The sequence below is a fragment of the Sturnira hondurensis genome, unplaced genomic scaffold (assembly GCF_014824575.4).
Source record: "Sturnira hondurensis isolate 20B ecotype Veracruz unplaced genomic scaffold, ASM1482457v3 Scaffold0015596, whole genome shotgun sequence".
Classification (NCBI taxonomy): domain Eukaryota; kingdom Metazoa; phylum Chordata; class Mammalia; order Chiroptera; family Phyllostomidae; genus Sturnira; species Sturnira hondurensis.
In genome coordinates this window covers 25,289,179-25,309,860 of record NW_028088227.1, presented here as the reverse complement: position 1 = coordinate 25,309,860, position 20,682 = coordinate 25,289,179, and the positions used below count along the sequence as shown (strand labels likewise).

Here is a 20,682-nt window from a genome sequence, read left to right as displayed (position 1 = left end):
GTACGAATTGGTCACAGGCCCTTAAGTATTTTCAGAAGTAAAGCCTCCTTCATTTTTGTTAAGTAAAGCATAAAACAATAACTTCCCTGAGAAAGCCTGCCGTGAAGGCAGGCAGCCCTCCTGCCTGTTGGCATGCGCACGTGGCAGCCTGGCCTCCTGCAGCCGACGCAGAGCGAGGGGGGGGGCCGTGCTCCCGCGGCTCCTCACGTGCTCTCTTACCGCCACTGCAGCTGAAGATTTGGATCTTCTCAACGCAAGTTTTCAGGACGGAAGCAAAATCCTGTACACGTGGACCCCTGGCACCCTGCTGCACTACGGGAGAGCCGAGCTGAAGACTTCCGACCACAGGTTTCGAGTCTCAGTGTTCCTGCCGGTGCTTGACACGTGTTTCCCCGCGCGTGTTTGCTGACGTGCGCTAACGTGCCTCGCTTCCTTTACACCCAAAGGCCCGTGGTCGCGCTGCTCGACGTAGACATATTTGAGGTCGACGCCGAGGAGAGGCAGAGCGTTTACAAAGACGTGGTCGCCGCCCAGGGCCCTCCAGACGGCACCGTGCTGGTCTCAGTGAGCAGCTGTGCGCCCGAGCTCGGCTTTTTCGATGACGCTCTGATTGATGAGCTTCTGCAGCAGTTTACAAATTTTGGTGAAGTGATTCTCATAAGGTAAGTAAATATTTGTTACTCAAGAGCAGCTCATGGTTCACGAATCATATTTTCTATACTAGAAATTACCTTATGTAGTGTTTCAGTAGTCTATGAAGATTTTTATTTCCAAACTGTGGGAAAATCATACTACAGAAATGTTATTCAAAGAGCTCATAGGTTTGAACTGAATTCTCTGCCGAGAAAATGTGCAGGTGGGGAGCAAAACTTTACATGGACAACTGAGACCAGAACACACACGTTCAGATGTGCTCTCTCAAGAGGGCTGTGCAGCATAACGCGTGAGCCGTGACAAATTGCAGGTGTACTGACTATGATATTTTTAAAGGAAAGTAAGGGCCAAGTGGAGTGGTTTCCCTTTCCTCAGTTCAAGAAAGGCTACGTTTTGAGTGATTTTAACTCATAAGCCAACTAACCTCACTGGCCAACGAACACGGGGAGCCATCCACTTGAGCCTTGGTCTCCTCTGCCACCTTGGCCACCTGCCTTCTGCGGAGCCGGGTGCCTTTCCCGTTGTTTGGAAAAGGGTCCTCATCCAAGAGGACAGCAGTTCTGAGAGATGGAGGCACGAGTGTGAGCTCCGCAGGGAGGGGGCGCCACCAGGCCCCTCTCTGGTCTGCGCGTCTGCTGGTCTGGGTTTGCCCCGAAGCCGTTTGGTTCGGTGCTGGAAGAGCGGAGGCGGGGTGGGAAGCTCGGTTCCTGGCTGACCTGTTAGGGAAGATGGGCGTGTGTGTGGCGAGGCCCTGCCTGGACCTGCGCACTCCGCTCCCGGGGCAGGGGGGCTGTCGCAGAGTGAGGGGCCGGCCTGAGAAAGCCGGAGCCTTTCAGAGTGTGAATGAGCGAATGCAAAGGACATTGTATTTCGGCTTCCCTCAAATCTTGTGACAAGATCTTACCCTAAAGCCTTACAATGAAACAAAAAAATCTCTAAAAATCTTCAGGCTTTAGGAAGTACACAGAGACACCTCCCAGTTGACAGATGACAGTGGCTTTGCCAAGTAGAGAAATGCCAGCCACCAGGGGCATCACGCGCCTGTGTGCGTGGGCAGCAAAGTACAGAGAAGTGTCCTTGTGAGCCAATGTAACATGTTGCACTGAGCTAGAAGAACACAGGGTGTACAGGGGGAGGGGAGGCTGGTGCAGGAAAAGGACTCATCTGTCCCCGAAGACCGTGGCGCTGACTTGGAGCCAGAAGCTTTCCCTTCAGTGCTTGTCATCCTTAGAGAAAGTATTGGTGACCAGACAAGGCATCACCCCAACGTAAAACAGTGGGGTGCCCCCCACCAGGGATGTGCTGGGTGCCCCTCCTGCAGACGGCCGAGTTGGTGGAGGAGCAAAGGCGGACAGCGAAAGTGCACAAGGAGAGGGCTCGGGGCACTGTAGCACTCACCGGACCATCACCTCTTGGTGTGGGACAGGACAGCCACCAAGGGGTGGCCGAAGTGGACACTCCCTGCTGGTAAGGGAGAAGCTCCCTGGAGATGTCGGGGCGTGAAGTTAGATGCATGGAGACGCTTATCTTAATGCCGGAAGGCAGGGGACTCTGGAAGCGTCTGCCCTAATGAGTGGAAAGGGGAAGCAAGTACAACTTCTGAAAGGACCTCTGGAGAGCCATGGGTAGTGACCCCAGAACTGATGACGGATGAGTCTTCGGCCCTGCCCTGTGAAGGATGAGTCTTCGGCCCTGCCCTGTGACCGCAGAGGATGCAGAGTCCTGGGCAGCGATGGGGGGGGGGCGGGGGGCTGTGCAGCCTCGCGCTCAGAGAGAGACCCCTCCGCCATCCACAGGCGGGGCCGGAACAGGCCTCCTCTGGAGTGTGGGGGTGGGGATGATGTCTGTCTGCCTTGGAAAGCACAGCGTCCGTCCTGCAGCTTCCAGGATCGGTCCCAGGCCTCGGCTTACACTGGATGAAGCGTTTGTGCACGCTTTTGTTCTCAGCCTTTCCTCTTCATGTCCGCAGCTCGTACTTTGGAAGCCTTGGTTAACAGTCAGTGTGTGTTCGTACACCCATACTTGTGTGTGTGTTCTCTTTGAAAAATCTGCAGGTTTCTGCCCTTGATCTACACAGTTGGGAGTATTTTGGCTGATGAAATGGTTTCTGTAGACAAGACTGATAATGTCGTTTTCGTCTTTCATGTGGTGACATCATTGCACATCAGTGACTGTCGTCCTCAGAGTTTATCCTGATGTCCTTGTTATTTTCTATGCCTGGGATTTCTTCTTCCAAAACTGCAGACTCAGAATCATAGCAAAGGCCACTGCAGTCCCAAGACAGGGAATGGCTGTCTGTGAACCAGGACCCGGACCCGGACCCAGGGCCTCCCGGGGCGGGGGGGTTGAGGGGGAGGCAGGGAAGGTCTGGATTGGTGGGCTCAAAGGAGCCCCCATCTTCTTTCTTGGTCAGAGGAAGTGGCTCCAGGGGCGTGGCTGCGACGGCAGAGCTGCGACGGCAGAGCTGCACGGCGCTGGGCAGCGGGTTCGGGAGACTTGGGTCCCAGTCCTGTAACTCATTTGCCTTGTAAGGTCACTTCGAACAAGCCATTTAAGCTCTGGCCTTTTTTTGTCCCCTTGTCAGTGACATGTAGGGCTGGACGTGCAGGGATTATAAACGGAAACCCACCCGCAGGCCCCTGTCTGCTGGGTTAGCATGGTGCTTCCTGGAAGGACATGGAGTCGGAAGCTTCGGGAAGGGCGCCCTCTCTAGGCCACCCCCTGCTCTGCTGCTCTCGAGTTGTTTTCTTCTGGCCTCCATGGGCCCTTGTTAATCAAAATCACTGGACTCATCTGGGCTGAGGGAGTCTAAGGTGTGAACTATGTTCCGTGACTGTTTGTTGTTCTCTCTCTGGAAGGTTTGTAGAAGATAAAATGTGGGTCACGTTTTTGGAGGGAAGCTCCGCCTTGAATGTTCTAAGCCTGAATGGTAAAGAGGTGAGTAGCTTTTATTGACTCTAAATTCTCCTCTAATTAAGTGTCTGAGGGTTATGTTTTCGTAACCACGCAGCCAGACCGTCTGTATGTACTTCCCGTTCCAGAGGACGGGAGGCTTGTGGAGAACTGTAGTGTTCATCATTTAGGTTTCCGACCAACTCAGGGTCCTTTTGGTCCCTTCCTAAAGGTATCAACAACCATTGATACAGGTTAAGAAGAAAGCGTGTTTACCACCTAATTTGATTTTATTCATTTTTATGTAAAAAGTTTACATCCACAACTGGGATAGATCTGGCCCATCTATATAGTAGATGAGTTGTATCAAATGGAGAAATGCTTTGTGGTCCAAGATACTGTAATGGCTGCATCTGGTGTCCAGTGGGTGCAGGACTCCCCTGGGGGCCGCTTTGTAAGGCATTTGTGTGTCCAATCACTGTGTGGTGCACCTGGGACCACCATAACAGAATATTGAGTGACAGCTATCATTGAGATGAGAAATTAAAATGGATAATTCCCATAGGTAATAAAGCCATGCCATTGAAGCACTTCAGAAATCACTGGTTAGTAGAGCTGTTCCTGACCTGTGATTTGAAATGTCATTGGTGGGGGACATTTGTGTCAGTGGGACTGTGTACTTCTGTGAAGTGCTCTGTCTCAGTTTCTTCTGCATGCTTTTGGACAGATCCTAACGTCCGAGCACACGGCCACTCGACAGGGCGGGCGAGCACCCGGCCCGATTCCTCCAGTGGTGCCAGCCCTGCGAGGCTCGCCTCGCTTCCTCTCAGCCGCGTTGCTTCCACTTCTTGGAGGGAGAATTCCCACACACTGTTTGCTTTTGAAATAGGCTTTGTAGTGTCTCGTTTGTTTTTCACGAATGTAATCATAATATACTCATGCAACAATGATTTGAGAAATACAGGAAAGTGTAAGGAAGGAAATAATAAGGACCACTTGTGAACTTACCATTTCAAATGATTTTTCTCAGCCTTCATCTATACACTATATATTTCTATTAGAAAAAGTAGTATTCCATATACACATATTAACACAAATGAAACACTTGCACACATATACACACGCCCATACATGCATGGGCTCATGTTGTGCACGCCGTTTCTCATGGTCTCTTTTACTTGAGACTATCATGGACATCTTTCTAGGTGAACAAATATGCCATCATTAATGGCTGCTTTAGTTATGTGGGTAAATATATAAATTTATTTAACCCAACTCCTACTAATAAATTGTTTCCAACTTTTTGTTTAGATTTTATTTATTGGCTTTAGACAGAAGAGAAGGGAGGGAGAAAGAGAGGGAGAGACACATCAGTGTGTGGTTGCCTCCTGCACACCCCCTACTGGGAACTGGCCTGCAACCCGGACATGTGCCCTGACTGGGAATCCAACCGGCAACCCTTTGGTTCACAGGCCAGCACTCAGTCCACTGAGCCACGCCAGCTGGAGCACAATGTCTCCAACTTTTAATTACGAAAGCCAGCATGCTAGGGAAGGCACGTGTGCACTGGAAGCTGGATCCCTGTCCCGTTGTTCCTCGGGTGGCATCCTCGGTGCAGACGTGCCGTGTCAGGGGCTCAGTAAGTGGGGGGCCCCGTCGTTGGATTGAGTTGGATTCTTCAGAAAGCATGTGTCTGGTTTTACATTATGCCTCGGGCCACCTACGACCAACACCCTACTCGGTCCCGTTGGACTTGGATACAGTCTGAAAACCCAGAGGCAGCGCGTCACTTCTGTGTAGGGGGTGCGAGTGCCGGCTTCTCTCTTTAATTTCTGGCACCGCCCCTCTCTGATGAGCTGCTGGTGTCTTCAGTCATTTTCCCACTGGGGCTCATCCTTGGAAGCCCGTTTGGCGTGAAAGGTGCTCCTCCTTTTCCGTGTGTGCTGCAGAGACGCGTCCCAGCGTGCCGTGTGACTGTCATGTCATCACTGTCATGTGGAAGTGACCAGTTTGTCAGCCTCACTCCAGCTTTTGTCTCCTGCAAGGCCCTTCCTGACCCCCGCTGAGGGCTCAGAGCCGCTCCTAGGGCAGCGTTTCTGGCCAGCTTTGATTCCCTTTCTCGGTTTCTGGTTTATCTTTCCCTGGTAATTTAATTTCCCCTCGTTTTATGCTATTTTACTGTATTTTCTCCATTACCATGTGTCCCCGGTGCCCGCTCCCACCTCCACCCACCACCCTCTCCCCTCAGTCACCACAATTGGTGCTGCGCCCACAGTTCTTTTTCCCCCTTTTTCTTGATCCCTCCGCCCCTCCCCCTCCCAAAGCCTCCAACCCCTCCCCCGCCAAGCTGTCAGTCTGCTAATTTTCCTTGTTTTGTTTTTCCTTTTGTTTTCAGTGCTGTCCCTCACCCTCAAGTCTGTGTCCTCATCACACTCCTGAAAAGTGTCTGCATTGGGCCCCTCAGAGGGTTTTTGGAGTCTGTGACATTGTGTTTGTGGGGGGCACACGGAGCGCGCGCTGCCCTTTCGAAGCAGTTGTGTTGGGTGGAGTCTGGCTGCACAAAGCCCCCGTGACCAAGGTGGTCAGTTTACTCCAGATAGTTAATTTTCACACTGATGCGTCTTCATCCTCTATCTCTTGTATTCAACTAGTTACTGGGCCGGACTGTAAGCATCACTTTAAAAAGTCCCGACTGGATCAAAACTCTGGAAGAAGAAATGAGTTTGGAGAAAACCAGCGTCCCGCTGCCATCGTCCACCAGCTCCACCCTGCTGGGCGAGGACGCGGAGGTCGCGGCCGACTTCGACATGGAAGGTGTGCCGCCAGACTTGCGTGCTCGTGTCCTCCCCCCCCCGTCTCCAGGGTCACCCTGGTCTCTGCCTGTCACACGCGTAGCAGCGTTCGATTTGGGTTTGCGTTGTACCTAGACTTCAGATGTATTAGCCACTCTGCCGTCCGAAGGTTAAGACCCTTACCAGTGTTAGTTTATGTCGGTAGGTGAGGAGAGAACAGGGCGCAACTGTCCTTTGAATTAAATAGCGTGAAAGGAGGCGGCTGGTGACATTCACAAGAACCACTCGGCAGAGCAAGGGAGCCAGATGGCCGTAGATTGAGGTGCGGATGGAGGTGCAGAAGCCGGGCGAGTCTGTCGACAACTTTAAAGAAGTTTGTCCCAGACGCGGGCGGCACAGAACCCATCTGTCCCACCCTCGGGAGTGGGAATGCCAGCCGCAAGGTCGAACCGCAGCTGGGGGCAGGCTGCGGCAGGGGTGCCACCTGAAGACTGGTCTCTCCTCCAGGAGTGGTGCGAGCCAGGGCATCTGCAGGAACGGGCCAGCCACGGTCTCTGAGGGGTCGAGAGGTTCGAGAGACCGCTCGGGGCGGGGGTGGCCCGGTGCTCTTGGAGCCCTGCTGCAGCTGGGAACCGCAGGTGGCATGGGACCACCGTCAGTGAGTCATGTGGTTTCTCTAGCATCGCCTCCCCGCAGCCCTCAAGCAGTTGGGAGAGCTGAGATGGTGGCCTTGACACAGAGTGATGCAGGGTGATGGGAGAGGAGCGCAGCACAGGCGTGGGGAGGGGGCAGGACCAGGACTCTGAGGATAGGTGCGGAGAGGCAGACTGGACCGGAGCATCGTTCAGGAGTCACAGGCCTGGGTCCCAGTGAAGTCACAAGGAGAGAGAGCCAGGGAGACTGGAGCTGGGAGGTGGCAGCCGGCTGGAAGGGAGGGTGGGCGCTTGTCATCTCAGAGGGAGTGTGGGCCGGGGCAGGGTTGGAGATCCAGGTGCTCCGGCTATTGGAGAGTGGCACCTGTGGCTCTGGTGTCGCCCAGAAAGACACCACTCACTGTCTTGCTCTCTGGCTTGTCCTCGGTGAGTGGGCTCAGTTTGGGGCAAGGATGGAGGTTGGAGCATACAGCATCAGGGTGACATGGTGGGTGTTAAGTGAATTCCTGATGGCATAGCCCCAAAGCAATAGGCCTTATGTCCGTGAAGGTTCGTGTTCTGGAATTCAAATTAGGTTCCAAGAGGACAGGCACCCTGGCCCCACCTTCCAGCCTTGAGGTCCAAGGTCCAGAGAGGTGAGGAGACCTCAGGGAGAGTCAGCGCTCAGAGCAGAGACGCCGTGGTGGGCGGGGTGGGGCCCAGGGTGGGGAGCCAGGAGGGTTTGGGAGGGTGTGTGGGTGCAGTGCCCCAGAGTGACAGGAGGCAGCCAGCTGCCCAGCGGAGTGCAGAGCGCCCTGTGTCCCCTGGGTGGGCTGTCACCGAGGCCTCCTGCTGCCCTGGGTGAGAGAGGGTCTTCAATCACGTTTCCTCGGCAGTGGGGGCTCTACCCCGAGGTCTCTGCACAGGCGTCTGTCTGTGCCGCCTGCTCAGCCTGGGTGTGTTCTCAGAGCCATAGCAGGACCGTCTGTGTTTCGTGTGTCAGCCCTTCAACCCGGATTGGTGGGAAACCCTCTGAGAAAGGGATGAAGGTGGTAACCCATGTCACCTTGCATCTCCTCAGGCGACGTCGATGACTACAGCACCGAAGTTGAGGAGCTTCTGCCCCAGCACCTCCAGCCAGCCTCGGGGCCTGGCTTCGGCACATCCCCCAGCTCTTCGCCACGCACCAGCCCCTGCCAGTCGCCCACAATAGCAGAGGGCCCTGTCCCCTCGCTTCCCATACGACCGAGTCGGGCAGCGTCCAGGGCTCCCGGGCAGCCGCCTTCCCAGGGTGCGTATGGTATTGGAGGTGTGTGTGCCTTCCCTCTGTGTGATGTCCAGCGGTCAGGCCTCTGTGCTTTTGGAGGCCCGTGAAGGGCCGCCTCGGGCCAACTTTCGTTCCCACGTGCCAGAGTGGGCTGCAGGCTTGTGCGTGTGGAACAGGGAGCTACGCAGCGGGTGAGCCCTCCTCGGAAACGAACTCACCCCACTTCCCTGCCTCGGCCTTCCCTTCGCCCATTCCTGTGTGGTCAGGCGCGTCCCTTCCAGTCACCGCTGATTCCCTACTGCCACAGTAGGGAGCCGCGCCATTTGGGCTCAGCTTTAATCCATGTGTTACCGCTGTTATCGTAGGAAGCAAGGAGAGACCAGCAAATTTTTAAATTGGAATTCTAAGTCATTACTCCCCACATTGGAAGAATTGTCATCAGAAGCTGTTTCGGTCACATGAATAAGTCACTGTTCCATGCTAACCAACATCTTCAGAAATACCTTCCATTTCATAAATGTCTCAGGCTCACCCATACCACTCTTAGAGGGTGCCTGCATGGCGAGAATTTGAGATAAGCAGAGGTACAGAGATAAGTAGATTCCTCTCTCTATTTTCTCTTTGTGGGTCTGCAAACTGCATACAAAGAACATGAACGATACCTTGTGCCCTCTTCACAGGGCCCCTCAGTGAGTCGCCTTCAGCCCCTGGAGCCTAGGGGGCCAGTCCACACTCAGCCAGCACTGTTGCCTGCAGGGACCAAAGGGCCACGTATTGGCAGGACTGTCTGTGTCACTGACACTAAAAATGCGTGTCACTCTGCTGCAGTACAGATTGAGAAAGCCAGCAGAACAGAGGCTTGATCATACATGTGCAGAAAGCACCGTCCCTCTGCGGGCTCACCCACGGGGGGCCGCTCTTCTCACCCCCAAGGGCTTTTCCAGGTTCCCCGGTCGAGGCTCAGCCAGCCGCACAGTCACAGCAGAAGGACGCTCCGCAGGTCTTGGAGCCCAAGCGGCCGCCTCCGCCCCGCCCCACGGCGCCTCCTGCACGGCCCGCGCCCCCCCAGAGACCGCCTCCACCGTCAGGTAGGTCGTGGGCTGTTCTGCCCACCTCCCCTCCCAAGAGCCCCCCTCCACACGGCAACGAGTGCTTTGCATGCTCCGCATCTCCAGCTTCTAGATTTTACTGTCTTTCTATCATTGCTACTTCCTCAGCTTTTCTCTGCAGAACACGGTGGGCGCAGCCGCAGGTAAGGAGTGTTTTCCACTAGCTTTCTGTGCTCTTTTCCCTGCTCTGCCTCCTGACACGCGTGCTCGACGTGTTGTGTTGCTGCTGCTGACTTGGTGTCGCCGTCCTGACTTCTGTTGAATGTCTACTGAGGCCTAGAGAACATACTGTACTTACTGTGAAACACGTTTGTTTAAATGGCCTTTAAATAAGTGTGTGTTGTTACTTCATTATTAGAAGCATGCAGCTCTCACTTCACTGGTAGATTCGATGGTGGCTTTCTTGTAGTAACACCGGGAAGGAGACTCCTCCAGAGTCCCTGCCTGGTAGCCGACATCCGTGATGGCTGCTGGGTGACTCTGTGGCATTTCTCTCTTGTCGCTTCCTCTCTGCTGCAAATGTTCTTGTGGACTCGCAGGCTCCAGGAGTCCCGCACCTGCTAGGAAAGAACTTGGAGGTAACCGTTTACATTTGTTACGACACGCGCATCCTTGTTCCGTGATGTTGTGCAGTTTGGTCCCTATAACTGAAAGGCATGTTACGTTTATTTTACATAAGTCACAGTGAATGGCATGTATGTTTCTAATAGCTCCAACCTTCCTCAGTAAAAGCCTGGAGTTTGCTTTTACTGGCGAGCGGAACAAGCAAAGACCCTCGGTTCCCTGGCAGTCTTGGTTGGGTCGCATGTCCAGACCTGACCTGCTTTTCGTACCAGATGGAGTCAGCTTGGCTGCAAAGACTTAATCCTCCAAAGCATATTGATTTGGAAGGGGCTCCGGCGACTGTCCCAAGTACTTGCTGTGTGGTGCTCGGTCCAGGAGCGCGGCACATCGGAGGCGGATTGGCAGGCTTTCCTGGGGTGCTGCTCACAGTGGCAGTAACGGTCGGTCCAAATGGCATCTGGTCGCAGAGCCTCATTTTCCTAAATATGAGAGCAATTTTGTGGCTTTAATTCGGAAATGTTTTCATTAACAATGAATCGCTTGTTGAAAGTGTGGTGCATTGGATTCCTGTGAAATCCCAGGAAGTTCCGTGCAGGTGCAGATTCGGTAGCTCCATGGTCTCTGCAAACAGCCCCTGCAAACACCGCTCGATGGAGCTCTGTCCCTGGCCTTACGGGAGATGTCGCTTTTTTCTGTTTCAGACCCTACTTTTGTTTCTGTGTTCTTGGTAATTCTCTTTCTCTTGTCCTTTAAGTAGGAAAACAACTAGTAGAAAATAAAATTTTTAATGAATTCGTGAAAAGGTATATCACATTAGTAACTCTGTGACTTACTTAGAAATCTGATTTAATCTTTAAAAATTGCCTGTCTTCGTAATTCTTTTCTAGGTAGTATCTGAAGTGTGTTTGTTTTTTTTACCCTGTGAACCAATAACTCCTTTAAGGCAATAAGCTTTGAGAAACTCATTATAGTGCCTTTTGAGATTTTTAAAAAAGAATGCAGCAAAACTAACTTCTGAGAGACTAATACAGTCTCATAGAAATTTAAAATGAAACCCAAACTATGATTACTTTCCTCTTGGCTGTCAAGTGTCAGAGCTCTTACTAGAGATGTAACTCTGGACATCAGGAGTGCCCAGCCCCCAAAGGCGAGGCTGTCATCAGACTGGTCCCCTGTTCTCGCTCTCCTCTCCGTGGTGGAAGGGCAGGGCCACCTCTTCCTGCCCCTCCCTTTGGGAGGGGGGTGGACTAGGTGGCTAAAGTCACATTGGCTTGTACTGATACATTTGAAGAAACAAAGCAGACTAAGAACCTTTTGGCAAAAGTGAGTTTAATGTGGAAATGGTTGCGGTGCCTGCCTGGCACTCCGTGCTGCAGGCCCCGAACACTGTGCAGCTTCTGTTCTTTCTCCAAAAGGTGCTGGAGCCCCTCCCAGCCCCAGGGCGGCTAGGCGGGAGATGGAAGGTAGCAGCCTGTGCGCCGTCGCCCTGGTGTGCAGAGGTCCAGCCGTGCACTGCCCTCCCCTCCCGCATGCACCCGTAACCTTGTCTTCTCTCCCCTCGAGTTTGCGTCGTGGGTGTCCATTCACGTTCTCTGCAAGTCTTACGTCATTTTATGCTGTTTTGTACATAGTTAATGTATATTAGCATCTGAAATGACTGTACAATTGTTACTTTAAGAAAAATAGCTTCAAAACTCTCTTCCGAATAAGTCAAATATTTAGAAATGTACCGTACTAACTCTGAAGCTTTACTAATTACAAATAAGCCCTATTAACTCAGATCGTAGAATTATCAGTGAATGATCTCAGAGACCGTAAACATCTCCGTACGTGGTAACGCTGAACTGAGTTTGCTTCAAGGACCGTTAAGACCGGAAGCCACGCGCTGAGATGGTAGTCGTTACAGGCTCGTGTATTCCACGTGGCACTTGCACTTGAGTTGCCTTCCAAGAAGAGCAAATCTGAGAAGCTGCATTTGCCAGTCCCCTATTCCTTCCTTTCGTCCTTCGCCCCCTTTCTAAGGCGTGTGGCCCGCACGACGCTGTCTTCCTTCAGGCAGGTGTTTAGCGATCAGCCACGCCAGCCTTCTCCTGCGGCCTGGGACTTTGTGACAAGAGTCCCAAAGAGCTCATCCCAGGGTCCCTTCCTCCCCTGAGGTGGGCAAAGCTGAGCCTCAGAGCCGTGTGGTCAGGGTCCTCTGCTTGACCTGGAAAGCGCCACACGCGGGTTCGGGGCAGCTGGTCCGCTGAGCTCTGAGGGGCAGGCGGGCCCCGTCTGTGGGCGTCCCCATGAGCTGGCGATTTGTTCTCAGGGCTCACAGGGGAAGCTCTTATTGGGAAAGTCAGCTTTAGAACGACCTGTGGGGGACATGTTGGGCTGGGGGCCAGCTTGTCTCCACCAGTATCCCTCTCAGTGTCCAGAGTCTCCTCTCTCTGGGGTGTCTCACTCAGGACTGAGACTCCCCTTGACCACCACCCAAAGCAAAGTCCCTTGCTACCGTCCTGGGCTCCATTTGTGCTGCTAAAGAGACATTGTACAATGTTGCTGTATCGTTCACTTGTGACCAGTTATTTTTCCTTCCTGCTTCAAAGCTCCCAAAAGCCCGGGAATGACACGGAGAGATAACATAGGTAAAAACATTTGCATGGAGCTTCTCACCTTGGCTCTGGCCCGTAACTAGCTAGACACTTGGGACGGGATCACGGCCTCTTATTTGCATACCCTGAGTGCCTGCTTCGGGTCTCTCTTCCAGGACACAGCCAGCCTTCGCCTCCCGCAGGACTTGCAGGCCCCGCGCCTGCTGGACTCGGCGCCACCAGACCGGTAGGCAGCCCCGGCCTGGGAGCAGCAGGCCTGGGGTCGAGGGCCCAGCTCACTGCCAGTCAGATTGTTACCCGGAGAAAGCAAGGGGCTGTCAGGGCCTCTACGTCTGTGAGGGGAGAAGGACTTGGGCAGCTTTTTATCCTATTTTTTCAGTAGCTAATGAGGACACGCAGCCCTCCTTCAATAAGAAGAATTTTTAAATGAGACTTCCGGAGGAAGGTGTACGAGAGAGCGGTTCCTGAACCTGGTCTCACAGTGTCGGAGGGTGGAGTGCAGAGGGGCGCAGGGGTGTCCCTGCGTGTTCGTCCTGTGCTCTCTCACACGCACTGAGCAGTGTTCCCCAGGTGGAAGTGGCCCCAGGGGTGTGAGTCCTTTAGAAAAAACACAGGGGCCGCCTGGGATCCAGTCCTTAGTGACTCCGGCCAGTCTGGTGGCCCTGCGACCGCCAGAGGCCTCAGCTGAAGGGCAGGAGCCAGGCCCTGTTACCATCGTAGAAATGAGCAAACTGCGTCTCCCAGAACTACTTCCAAAGTCTAGCGAGTCGTTCTCATAAAATTTCCAAGGTAGAAATGCTTGCTCTCTCTCTTGGAGCTCCATTTAACGACGCCCAAAGGGCCTTTGCTGTGCGCAGCATCACACTAGTGTCTGTGGGGCGTTCCTGAGGCTCTCTGCTCCCCACTCCAGCTTTCAGAAGGACGGCCATTGCCGCTCACTGACTCCGCCTCACTGCCCACGGTGCTTCTCTAGACGCCACCACTCTGGGGCCAGGGAAGGGAAGGCAGGGCCTACGTGACGGCACTCGTCACGTGTGCGTGACGCGAGGGCTGCTGGGGCTTCAGAGCCCTCAGTGGACATGTGAAAGCGGACAGTGTGGTTTTCCGCAGCACGCCTTCCAGTGTCTGTAGTTTACCAGGCTGAATTAGTCATCTGAGAGTCCGTACTTCTGTGTCAGAAACACAGCCCACATGTGGACTTTGTGACCCTCTTAGCTGCTCGGTGTCCTGTGTCTGCGGCGAGCATGGCCACCCAGCCTGAGGTGGCAGGAGGGCCCTGCGGCCCATCATGCCTGCGTTGGGCCCGCGCCGTGCGGCCTGGAGAGGCCGTCCCGTGCCTCTGTCTCAGTGCAGATGGAGACGGTAAAATCACAGTGGCTCAGAGGAACGGCTTGGAGACGGAATGCCTGCACAGCAGGCCAACTGACACAGTGCCTGGCACACAATACCCAGGGAAGAGTACAAAGGAAGGTTCTAGAACTTACGGATAGTTAGATGTAGGAAGCAGTCGGCATGACAGGCTGGGAAAACAGCAGAGCGCGGTGGGATGAGACGCAGGGGTGAAGCTCGTCACAGACCCTTCCTCGCTGAGAGTGAGTGGCCGTCTGAGGGCGGGCTTCCTTCCCTCACAGGTCATCCCACCCCGCGCCGGAGTGATCAGCGCCCCACAGAGCCACGCCCGGGCCGCTGCCGGGAGGCCGGCTCCCGAGAGTCNCCACCCAGCCTGAGGTGGCAGGAGGGCCCTGCGGCCCATCATGCCTGCGTTGGGCCCACGCCGTGCGGCCTGGAGAGGCCGTCCCGTGCCTCTGTCTCAGTGCAGATGGAGACGGTAAAATCACAGTGGCTCAGAGGAACGGCTTGGAGACGGAATGCCTGCACAGCAGGCCAACTGACACAGTGCCTGGCACACAATACCCAGGGAAGAGTACAAAGGAAGGTTCTAGAACTTATGGATAGTTAGATGTAGGAAGCAGTCGGCATGACAGGCTGGGAAAACAGCAGAGCGCGGTGGGATGAGACGCGGGGGTGAACCTTGTCACAGACCCTTCCTCGCTGAGAGTGAGTGGCCGTCTGAGGGGCGGGCTTCCTTCCCTCGCAGGTGATCCCACCCCGCGCCGGAGTGATCAGCGCCCCACAGAGCCACGCCCGGGCCGCTGCCGGGAGGCCGGCTCCCGAGAGTCAGGGCAGACCTTCAGAGGGCCTGAGAGGTAGGCTCCACGCAGGAAACGCTGGCGCGAGACCCCGAGCCTCCTGGCAGCCCTCTAAAGGTGGGGGGGGGGTCCAAACACGGTTTCCCAGAAAAACCTGACATCTGAAAATGACTTTCCAGGTCCAGCTCTTCCTGAACCACTGAGGCCCCAGGCCGCCCCGCCTGCGCAGCCCTCTCTGCCCGCGCCTGTTCCGAAGATGCAGGAGCCCCTCGTCCCCATGGCCGCGCCTCTGCCGCAGGCTGCGCCCCAGCCCGGCTTGGAGACCCCTCCGCAGCCGCCGCCCCGGAGCAGGTCCTCCCACGGCTTGCCCTCGGACCCCCCACCCCAGCTGCAGGCGAGTCCTTTGAAGTCATTAGCTTTCACAAGACAGGAACAGATACTCAACTTAATTTTTTGTGTGTGTTTGCCTTTTGGTGGTAGCATTATAAGATAGGACTTCAGCAGTGCGCGTCATTTGACGTGTCAGACTAGGCATGTAACAAACATACTTTTGAGGGTTTGGCTTCTTTTTTAAGAGCAGGGGTCCTCAGAGAAGGAGCCCACGTGAGGGTGGTTCTGGGCGTTTCCGAGTGGCTCTCTGACTCGAAGTCTTCGTGTGGGCTCTGAGTGTGTTGGGGGAACCGCGGTGGTTGGTTTCTCCTCCTGCTCTTGCTCACAGCTAAGAACTGGGTTCAGGCTTTCACTGCCTGGAGAGAGGCAGTCCGATCACTCCTGACTGTTAGCCATGCGGCCTGCTTCCAGAAGAGCAGGTAACCCCTGTCACCCCTCCTGATGGGAGCACAGTCCTTCCCTGTGGTGGCGGGGCAACTCCAGGCTCCCCAGGGGTCTCAGACGACCTGTCACTGTGGGGGGCTTGGGGGGTGGCTGTAGGCTCAGTCTGCACAGCACAGACCACCCAGGTGCTGCCACCGTTTGGTGCCACACAGAAAGCCACGCCAGTGCTGGGTCGTCCGGGGGCAGGGGCCACAAGGTCACAGGGACTGCTGTCCTGCCGCAGTGCTCTCCCCTGGGAGGGGCCCTGAAGTGGGGCTGCGGGGCCATTCCCGCACAGAAGTGACCGTGTGAGCCAAACTGTTCTAACTTTTCTTACGTCCTTTACAACAAAGTCACCAAAACACACATTTTATTTAGTAAGTACATTTTTTGTCATCTGGCCTTACATTTTATTTTATCCTAAAGTTTTAACTTGAAGCTACTACCATCAAGGCCAAAGAAGAGTGTAAAGTTTTGAGAGTGCCTTTAAGTGTGGGAAGATCTGAAGTGCAGAGATAGGGCGTGTTGGCGACGCCCCTGAGACACGCCCGTGCGTCGACGGCACAGGTGCCAGAGCACGTCCAGCTGGCAGGGTTGTGCTTCTGCGCGGTGAGAAGGTGTTGATCATGGCTCTTAACACGGTGTGAATGTGTGAGCGTCAGCATTTACTCAGCCTGTTGGCCACATGTGTAAAAGCTGAAGAAGGATACATAATCAGGAAAAATAATACGTTCTCTTACGCTAATTAATACAAAAAGTATTCTACATTTTTCAGAAAGTTGAGGATCCTAAAGATACGTAATTGTCTACTCTTCTCTCCGAGACTTTTAGTGAGTCATGAATTTTTCTCTCATTTTCTTCTAAGGTGTACAGTGGTATTTTTTTAAATGTAATTGGAGGGCAAACCTCTCCAACTAGCCATCATCGCAGAGCTTCCTGTCACTGTTTCGGGGCGGAGGGGGCGCACTCCTTCCAGAAGGAGTTGCGGGCTCGGCCCCTAGAGCCCCATCGCGGCTGTGTGCTGAGACTGGTGCGGCAGCAGGCGGGGCCCACGCAGGTCCCAGAGCAGCGTTCGCCCGCCCTGGCGGTGAGGCGGGGTCGTGGCCACCGCTCCTGGTGGGGCCCGTGCGCCTCTGGTGAAAGGGGATCTGCCAGCGCCCCGGCGTGGCTCCAAGTCGCGGCCCTCCCCGTGGGCCCTGTGGGGTGAAGCTGCAGCTGGTGGTAGAACCGTGACAAGGGTGAGGAGGCGTGTTGTAGCGACTGCTGCGTGCCGTTTTCTTGGGTCCTTTCCCTGGTTTTGATTTCCGAATTTCGGTGGGACCGTGTGGTGACCTCGTGGCAGGCAGCACAGGCCGCATGTGTGGCCTGGTGGGTCAGGCTCTGAATCTTGTAGTCAGTTCGTTAAGGCTAGCAAAGATGTTTGCTTTAAATTCTCAATATTCTTTCTGCCTCGGCCTTTGAAACCAAAGACCTCTGAACGTTGTATCTAGACACACTCTCCTTTTCGGGGGTAGGGTCTTGTCGTGCGCAGACCGAAGGCTGCGAAAGGCTGCGGGCTCTTCCTGGGGGGGGGGCTCTTCCTTTTCATGCCCCGGAATTTGAACCGCGAGAGTCGTGCCTCCCCCCAAAAACAATAAACTTTTAAAATTTTATAAATCTTCTGTGGTGGCAATAAGTTTAAAAGGGTAAAATTTTAAAATGTGACGTGCTTGATATTTTGGTAATAATATGAAATAGTCTTAGAAGGGAACATTTAATAATTTTTACACGTCTTTCCTAATTCTGCCCAAAATATGAAAGGTATTTGAAACAAAAAAACATACATGACCCAGCTTTACTTTCTATTACTGTTGACGTGTTTTTGACTCTGTAGTTCTGTACAGAAAAGACTTGGTGATCATATAACCTGCTTTGTGTCCCGGATGAACCGCAAACATGCCCCCCACGTGTCTGCCTGACGCAGTCGGCATCGGCCATCTGACGTCCGCTGAGAGCCGGAGTCAGGGCTGCTGACGCACCAGCTGACTCAGGTGACGCTGGCAGGCCGCATCCAGGCGGCACCGCCTCTGGGTCTTAGCGTAACCCGTTCCCACTCGTGTGGGCGCCACTCGGAGGCGCGGGGCCCTGAGGGCCTCCAGAGGGCGCTGGCGGATGCCCAGGAGTCTGTGTGCAGTGGGCAGGGGAGTCTTGTAGCTCTTAGAGCTACGAGCTACTTAATGGTGTCTCTCCAAGTCGTCAGAATGAGTTTCGGCATTTTAAGGTAAGGTAAGCGTTAGATATTGGGGAAGATTTGCTCAAAACCGTTTCTTGAAAATACTGTGTTGAAAGTACTGCTTTATTATAGAGAGACTATGATGTCACTTGTTCAAAACGGCAAATGTAGGGTCCAGTTTTCCACCATATTTTCCCCCTTCCAGCTGACCCACTAGGAGGTGAGGTATGACGTGGCGCCCTTCAGAAAACCCGAGTGCCATGGAGTCAGCAGTAGCGGAGTGGAGACTGACCCTCTGCTAGACCAGACTCTGGTCTGACTGTTTGCACAGTGAGGGTGCTCTGCGCCTTTTCCCCAGGGTGCTAAGCCCACAGGCTCTGCCCAGGCTGCGGCCTCCTCTTTTCGGCTTCAAGAGGAAGTTTGTCTTTTCACTGTTCGAGGCTGCAAGGCCAAGATCAGGGTACCGGGGGTGGGCTCACAACTGCTGTCCCCCTGCCTGGCGGGTGGGCCTCCTGCTGTGGCCTGTCCTTGGTGCCAACAAGACGGCAAGCCCTCAGGGTGTCTTCTCCCAGGGTGGGAGGTCCCTCGTAAGGGCCCCACCCTTGTGACCCCATTCAACCCCAACCTCTCCCGAAGACCCTGCCCCCGAATGCCCCAGCCCCCAGGACTGGTTAGGGCTTCAACCTGGGAACTGGGGAGGGACACAAACCAGGCACTTCATGTGTCCTAGAGCCTCGGACACCCATCTAGATTCCCGTCTTGGAAACGACAGCCCTGTGGAGCCGTTGGTCAGTAATCGGCCTCAGACAGAGTTCAGCTCTGAGCCCCCACTCCACAGCACGCTTGCCGTCCACTGACGGAAGACACTGGAACCGTGGCTTGGACCGGGGCTGGGACCTGCGGGCCTCACCGCCCTCAGATCGTGTGTGGTCGGGGCTGCGAGTGGGGGGGCTGCGGGGTCAGGGTTGCTGGCTGGTCTCAGCCGCCTTCTAACACTGTCCTTTGATGTCTGTGTCCCTTTCTCCGAGCAGGAGCAGCCGCCAGGTCACAGGTACTGGACTGTCTCTCAGTCTTCTCCATGCTTCTCGTCTGTCTCAGCACGTGGGATGTATGGGTGTCTTGTGTCATACATCCCAGGTCCCAGCCATTCTCCAGACCACCTGTCCGCGTTCATGAATTCTGTTATCATGCCATAAACCTGCTTTTCCTTTTTCTTAGTATTCTGAATTTTTAGGAACCATTTTAGTTGTTCTTGCTAATGCTTTACCATATTTTGCTTCGTTTTATTTTTTCATGAAAATTAACAGAACTAAAAGTTATAACTTCAGTAAGGTGAGCTTTATGTATGTGAAAGTCTATTTTGCAAAACTGATTCTTGGAGTAATTAATTTTTTTCTTAGGTTTCTTTTAGAAAAAAATTTTTTCAAACAATTTTAGTTGCAAGATTCTTCTGGTGAGGAAAAAACCTATGACTTGGGAAGACAACAGCTAATATTACGGCAGGGTGATTTAAAGCTTCTCCCATGTGAAAAGACAGGTGTTTAAATAGCCAGCACTTGTTTGGCAAGGGCCTGCCGCTGTGAGCTGTGCAAAGCACGACCTCCCCCTTTCCCAGAGCGTCTGTGTCGTGGCCTCTTCTCTCGGCCAGGGCAGGGTGACCAGGGCAGGGTGACCAGGGCGGGGCGAGCTTCCAGACCTGTGGGCACTTCTGCTGCGCCACACCAGCCCTGGGTCATCCAGGGCAGCTGCGCGGTGTCTCTGATAGACTTGTTGCGGAGGAGGGTTCCCGCTGATAGCTCTGCTTCCTTTGATCTACTCGAGATAAGTTTGGAGGCCGGGACCTTTGTACTCTTTAATTTTGAACGAATGTATTGTCCCATTAAACTTGTTTGAAGAACGATGTACTCCTTTATTCAACTATGACGTATGTTGTAGGACGATTAAATAAACACTCATCCACGTGAAAGTGACGCACCTAGGCTGTCCTTCCCCAGTGTCCTTCTGTAGACGCACGGCCCCCGCCCTCCTGCCCGAGCCGCTGCCTAGGGGACCGGCTGCACTTTGTGGGGCTGCTGCCCTTCTTTCCCGTGTGCTCCCCACGCGTGGTTACTTTGCTTCGACAACTAAACCCATTCGAGGCTCCATTGGGTCAGGTCACGAGTCTTGAGCTAGAATCCTCCCTCTCCTGTTCTTTTCAACCCAGAGGTGTGCTTTTTAATTTTTAACTTTGGCATTAACAGTTAAGTCACCCGCCTAGTTTCGGAGTTAAAGGGCCGCACCTGTGAGCTATTTGGTTCCCGCAGCCAGGACCACAGAAGTGTCCCGTGAGAAAGGGGGGCGGTGCTCCACTCCAGCTGCCGTCCCGGTGACCGCGGCTGCAGACTCGGTCACTGGCCCTCGTGGCAGCGGTCACAGGCGGCTCAGCCTCCGCACCAGCACTGGGCACCACCCTGGGCACAGCTGCGTTTGGTTTTGGAATGAATATACCAAATAGAAAATGGGATTTTTTCAATAATGGGTTTTAAATAATCATCGATTCTGGCCACAAATAAGCACAGCTAGATGTTTTGGGACATTTCACAAGATGAGGCGGGTCAACTAAGAAACATCATTCCATTATCCACAGACTTTATTCTACAAAGAACTTACTTTAAAAGGCAAAGAATGCTTCAAACATTAATTTTTCCAAGTAGAAAAGGAAAAGAGGCATCATCTTCAGCTTAAAGATGTACTAATAAAATTAATTTTCATCCGTAAAGTTGGATTTCCATAATGACATTGACTTTAAATGACAATGTATTTAAAAAAGAAGAACTAAACCATCCCAATCACAGACGGGCGTTGGAACTTCATACAGGTGCAGTGGGGCTTCCAAGTGCGGCTTCTCCAGCGTGCTGGCACCTGGCGGGGCCGGGCGTGCGCAAGGGCACCGCCGCGTCTGAGCATGCCCTGCCCACCAGAGCCGCGCCTGTGTGAACCCAGTGAGCTCTGTTTACTAAG

At 53.9% G+C, this 20,682-nt stretch overlaps 1 protein-coding gene across 1 annotated transcript in view; it reads left to right on the top strand.

Moving 5' to 3' along the window:
- The window catches only part of SYNJ1 (synaptojanin 1), a 77,607-nt gene that overhangs the window by 53,817 nt on the left and 3,108 nt on the right, over positions 1-20,682 (top strand). Inside the window, exons 19-30 of the mRNA XM_037065275.1 lie at positions 231-348; positions 447-662; positions 3,513-3,591; positions 6,198-6,360; positions 8,052-8,261; positions 9,182-9,325; positions 9,886-9,924; positions 11,326-11,373; positions 12,502-12,540; positions 12,663-12,733; positions 14,606-14,714; positions 14,837-15,051. Of these exons, the coding sequence (XP_036921170.1) occupies positions 231-348; positions 447-662; positions 3,513-3,591; positions 6,198-6,360; positions 8,052-8,261; positions 9,182-9,325; positions 9,886-9,924; positions 11,326-11,373; positions 12,502-12,540; positions 12,663-12,733; positions 14,606-14,714; positions 14,837-15,051 (1,451 nt within the window). The remainder of the gene's footprint in view (positions 1-230; positions 349-446; positions 663-3,512; positions 3,592-6,197; positions 6,361-8,051; positions 8,262-9,181; positions 9,326-9,885; positions 9,925-11,325; positions 11,374-12,501; positions 12,541-12,662; positions 12,734-14,605; positions 14,715-14,836; positions 15,052-20,682) is intronic.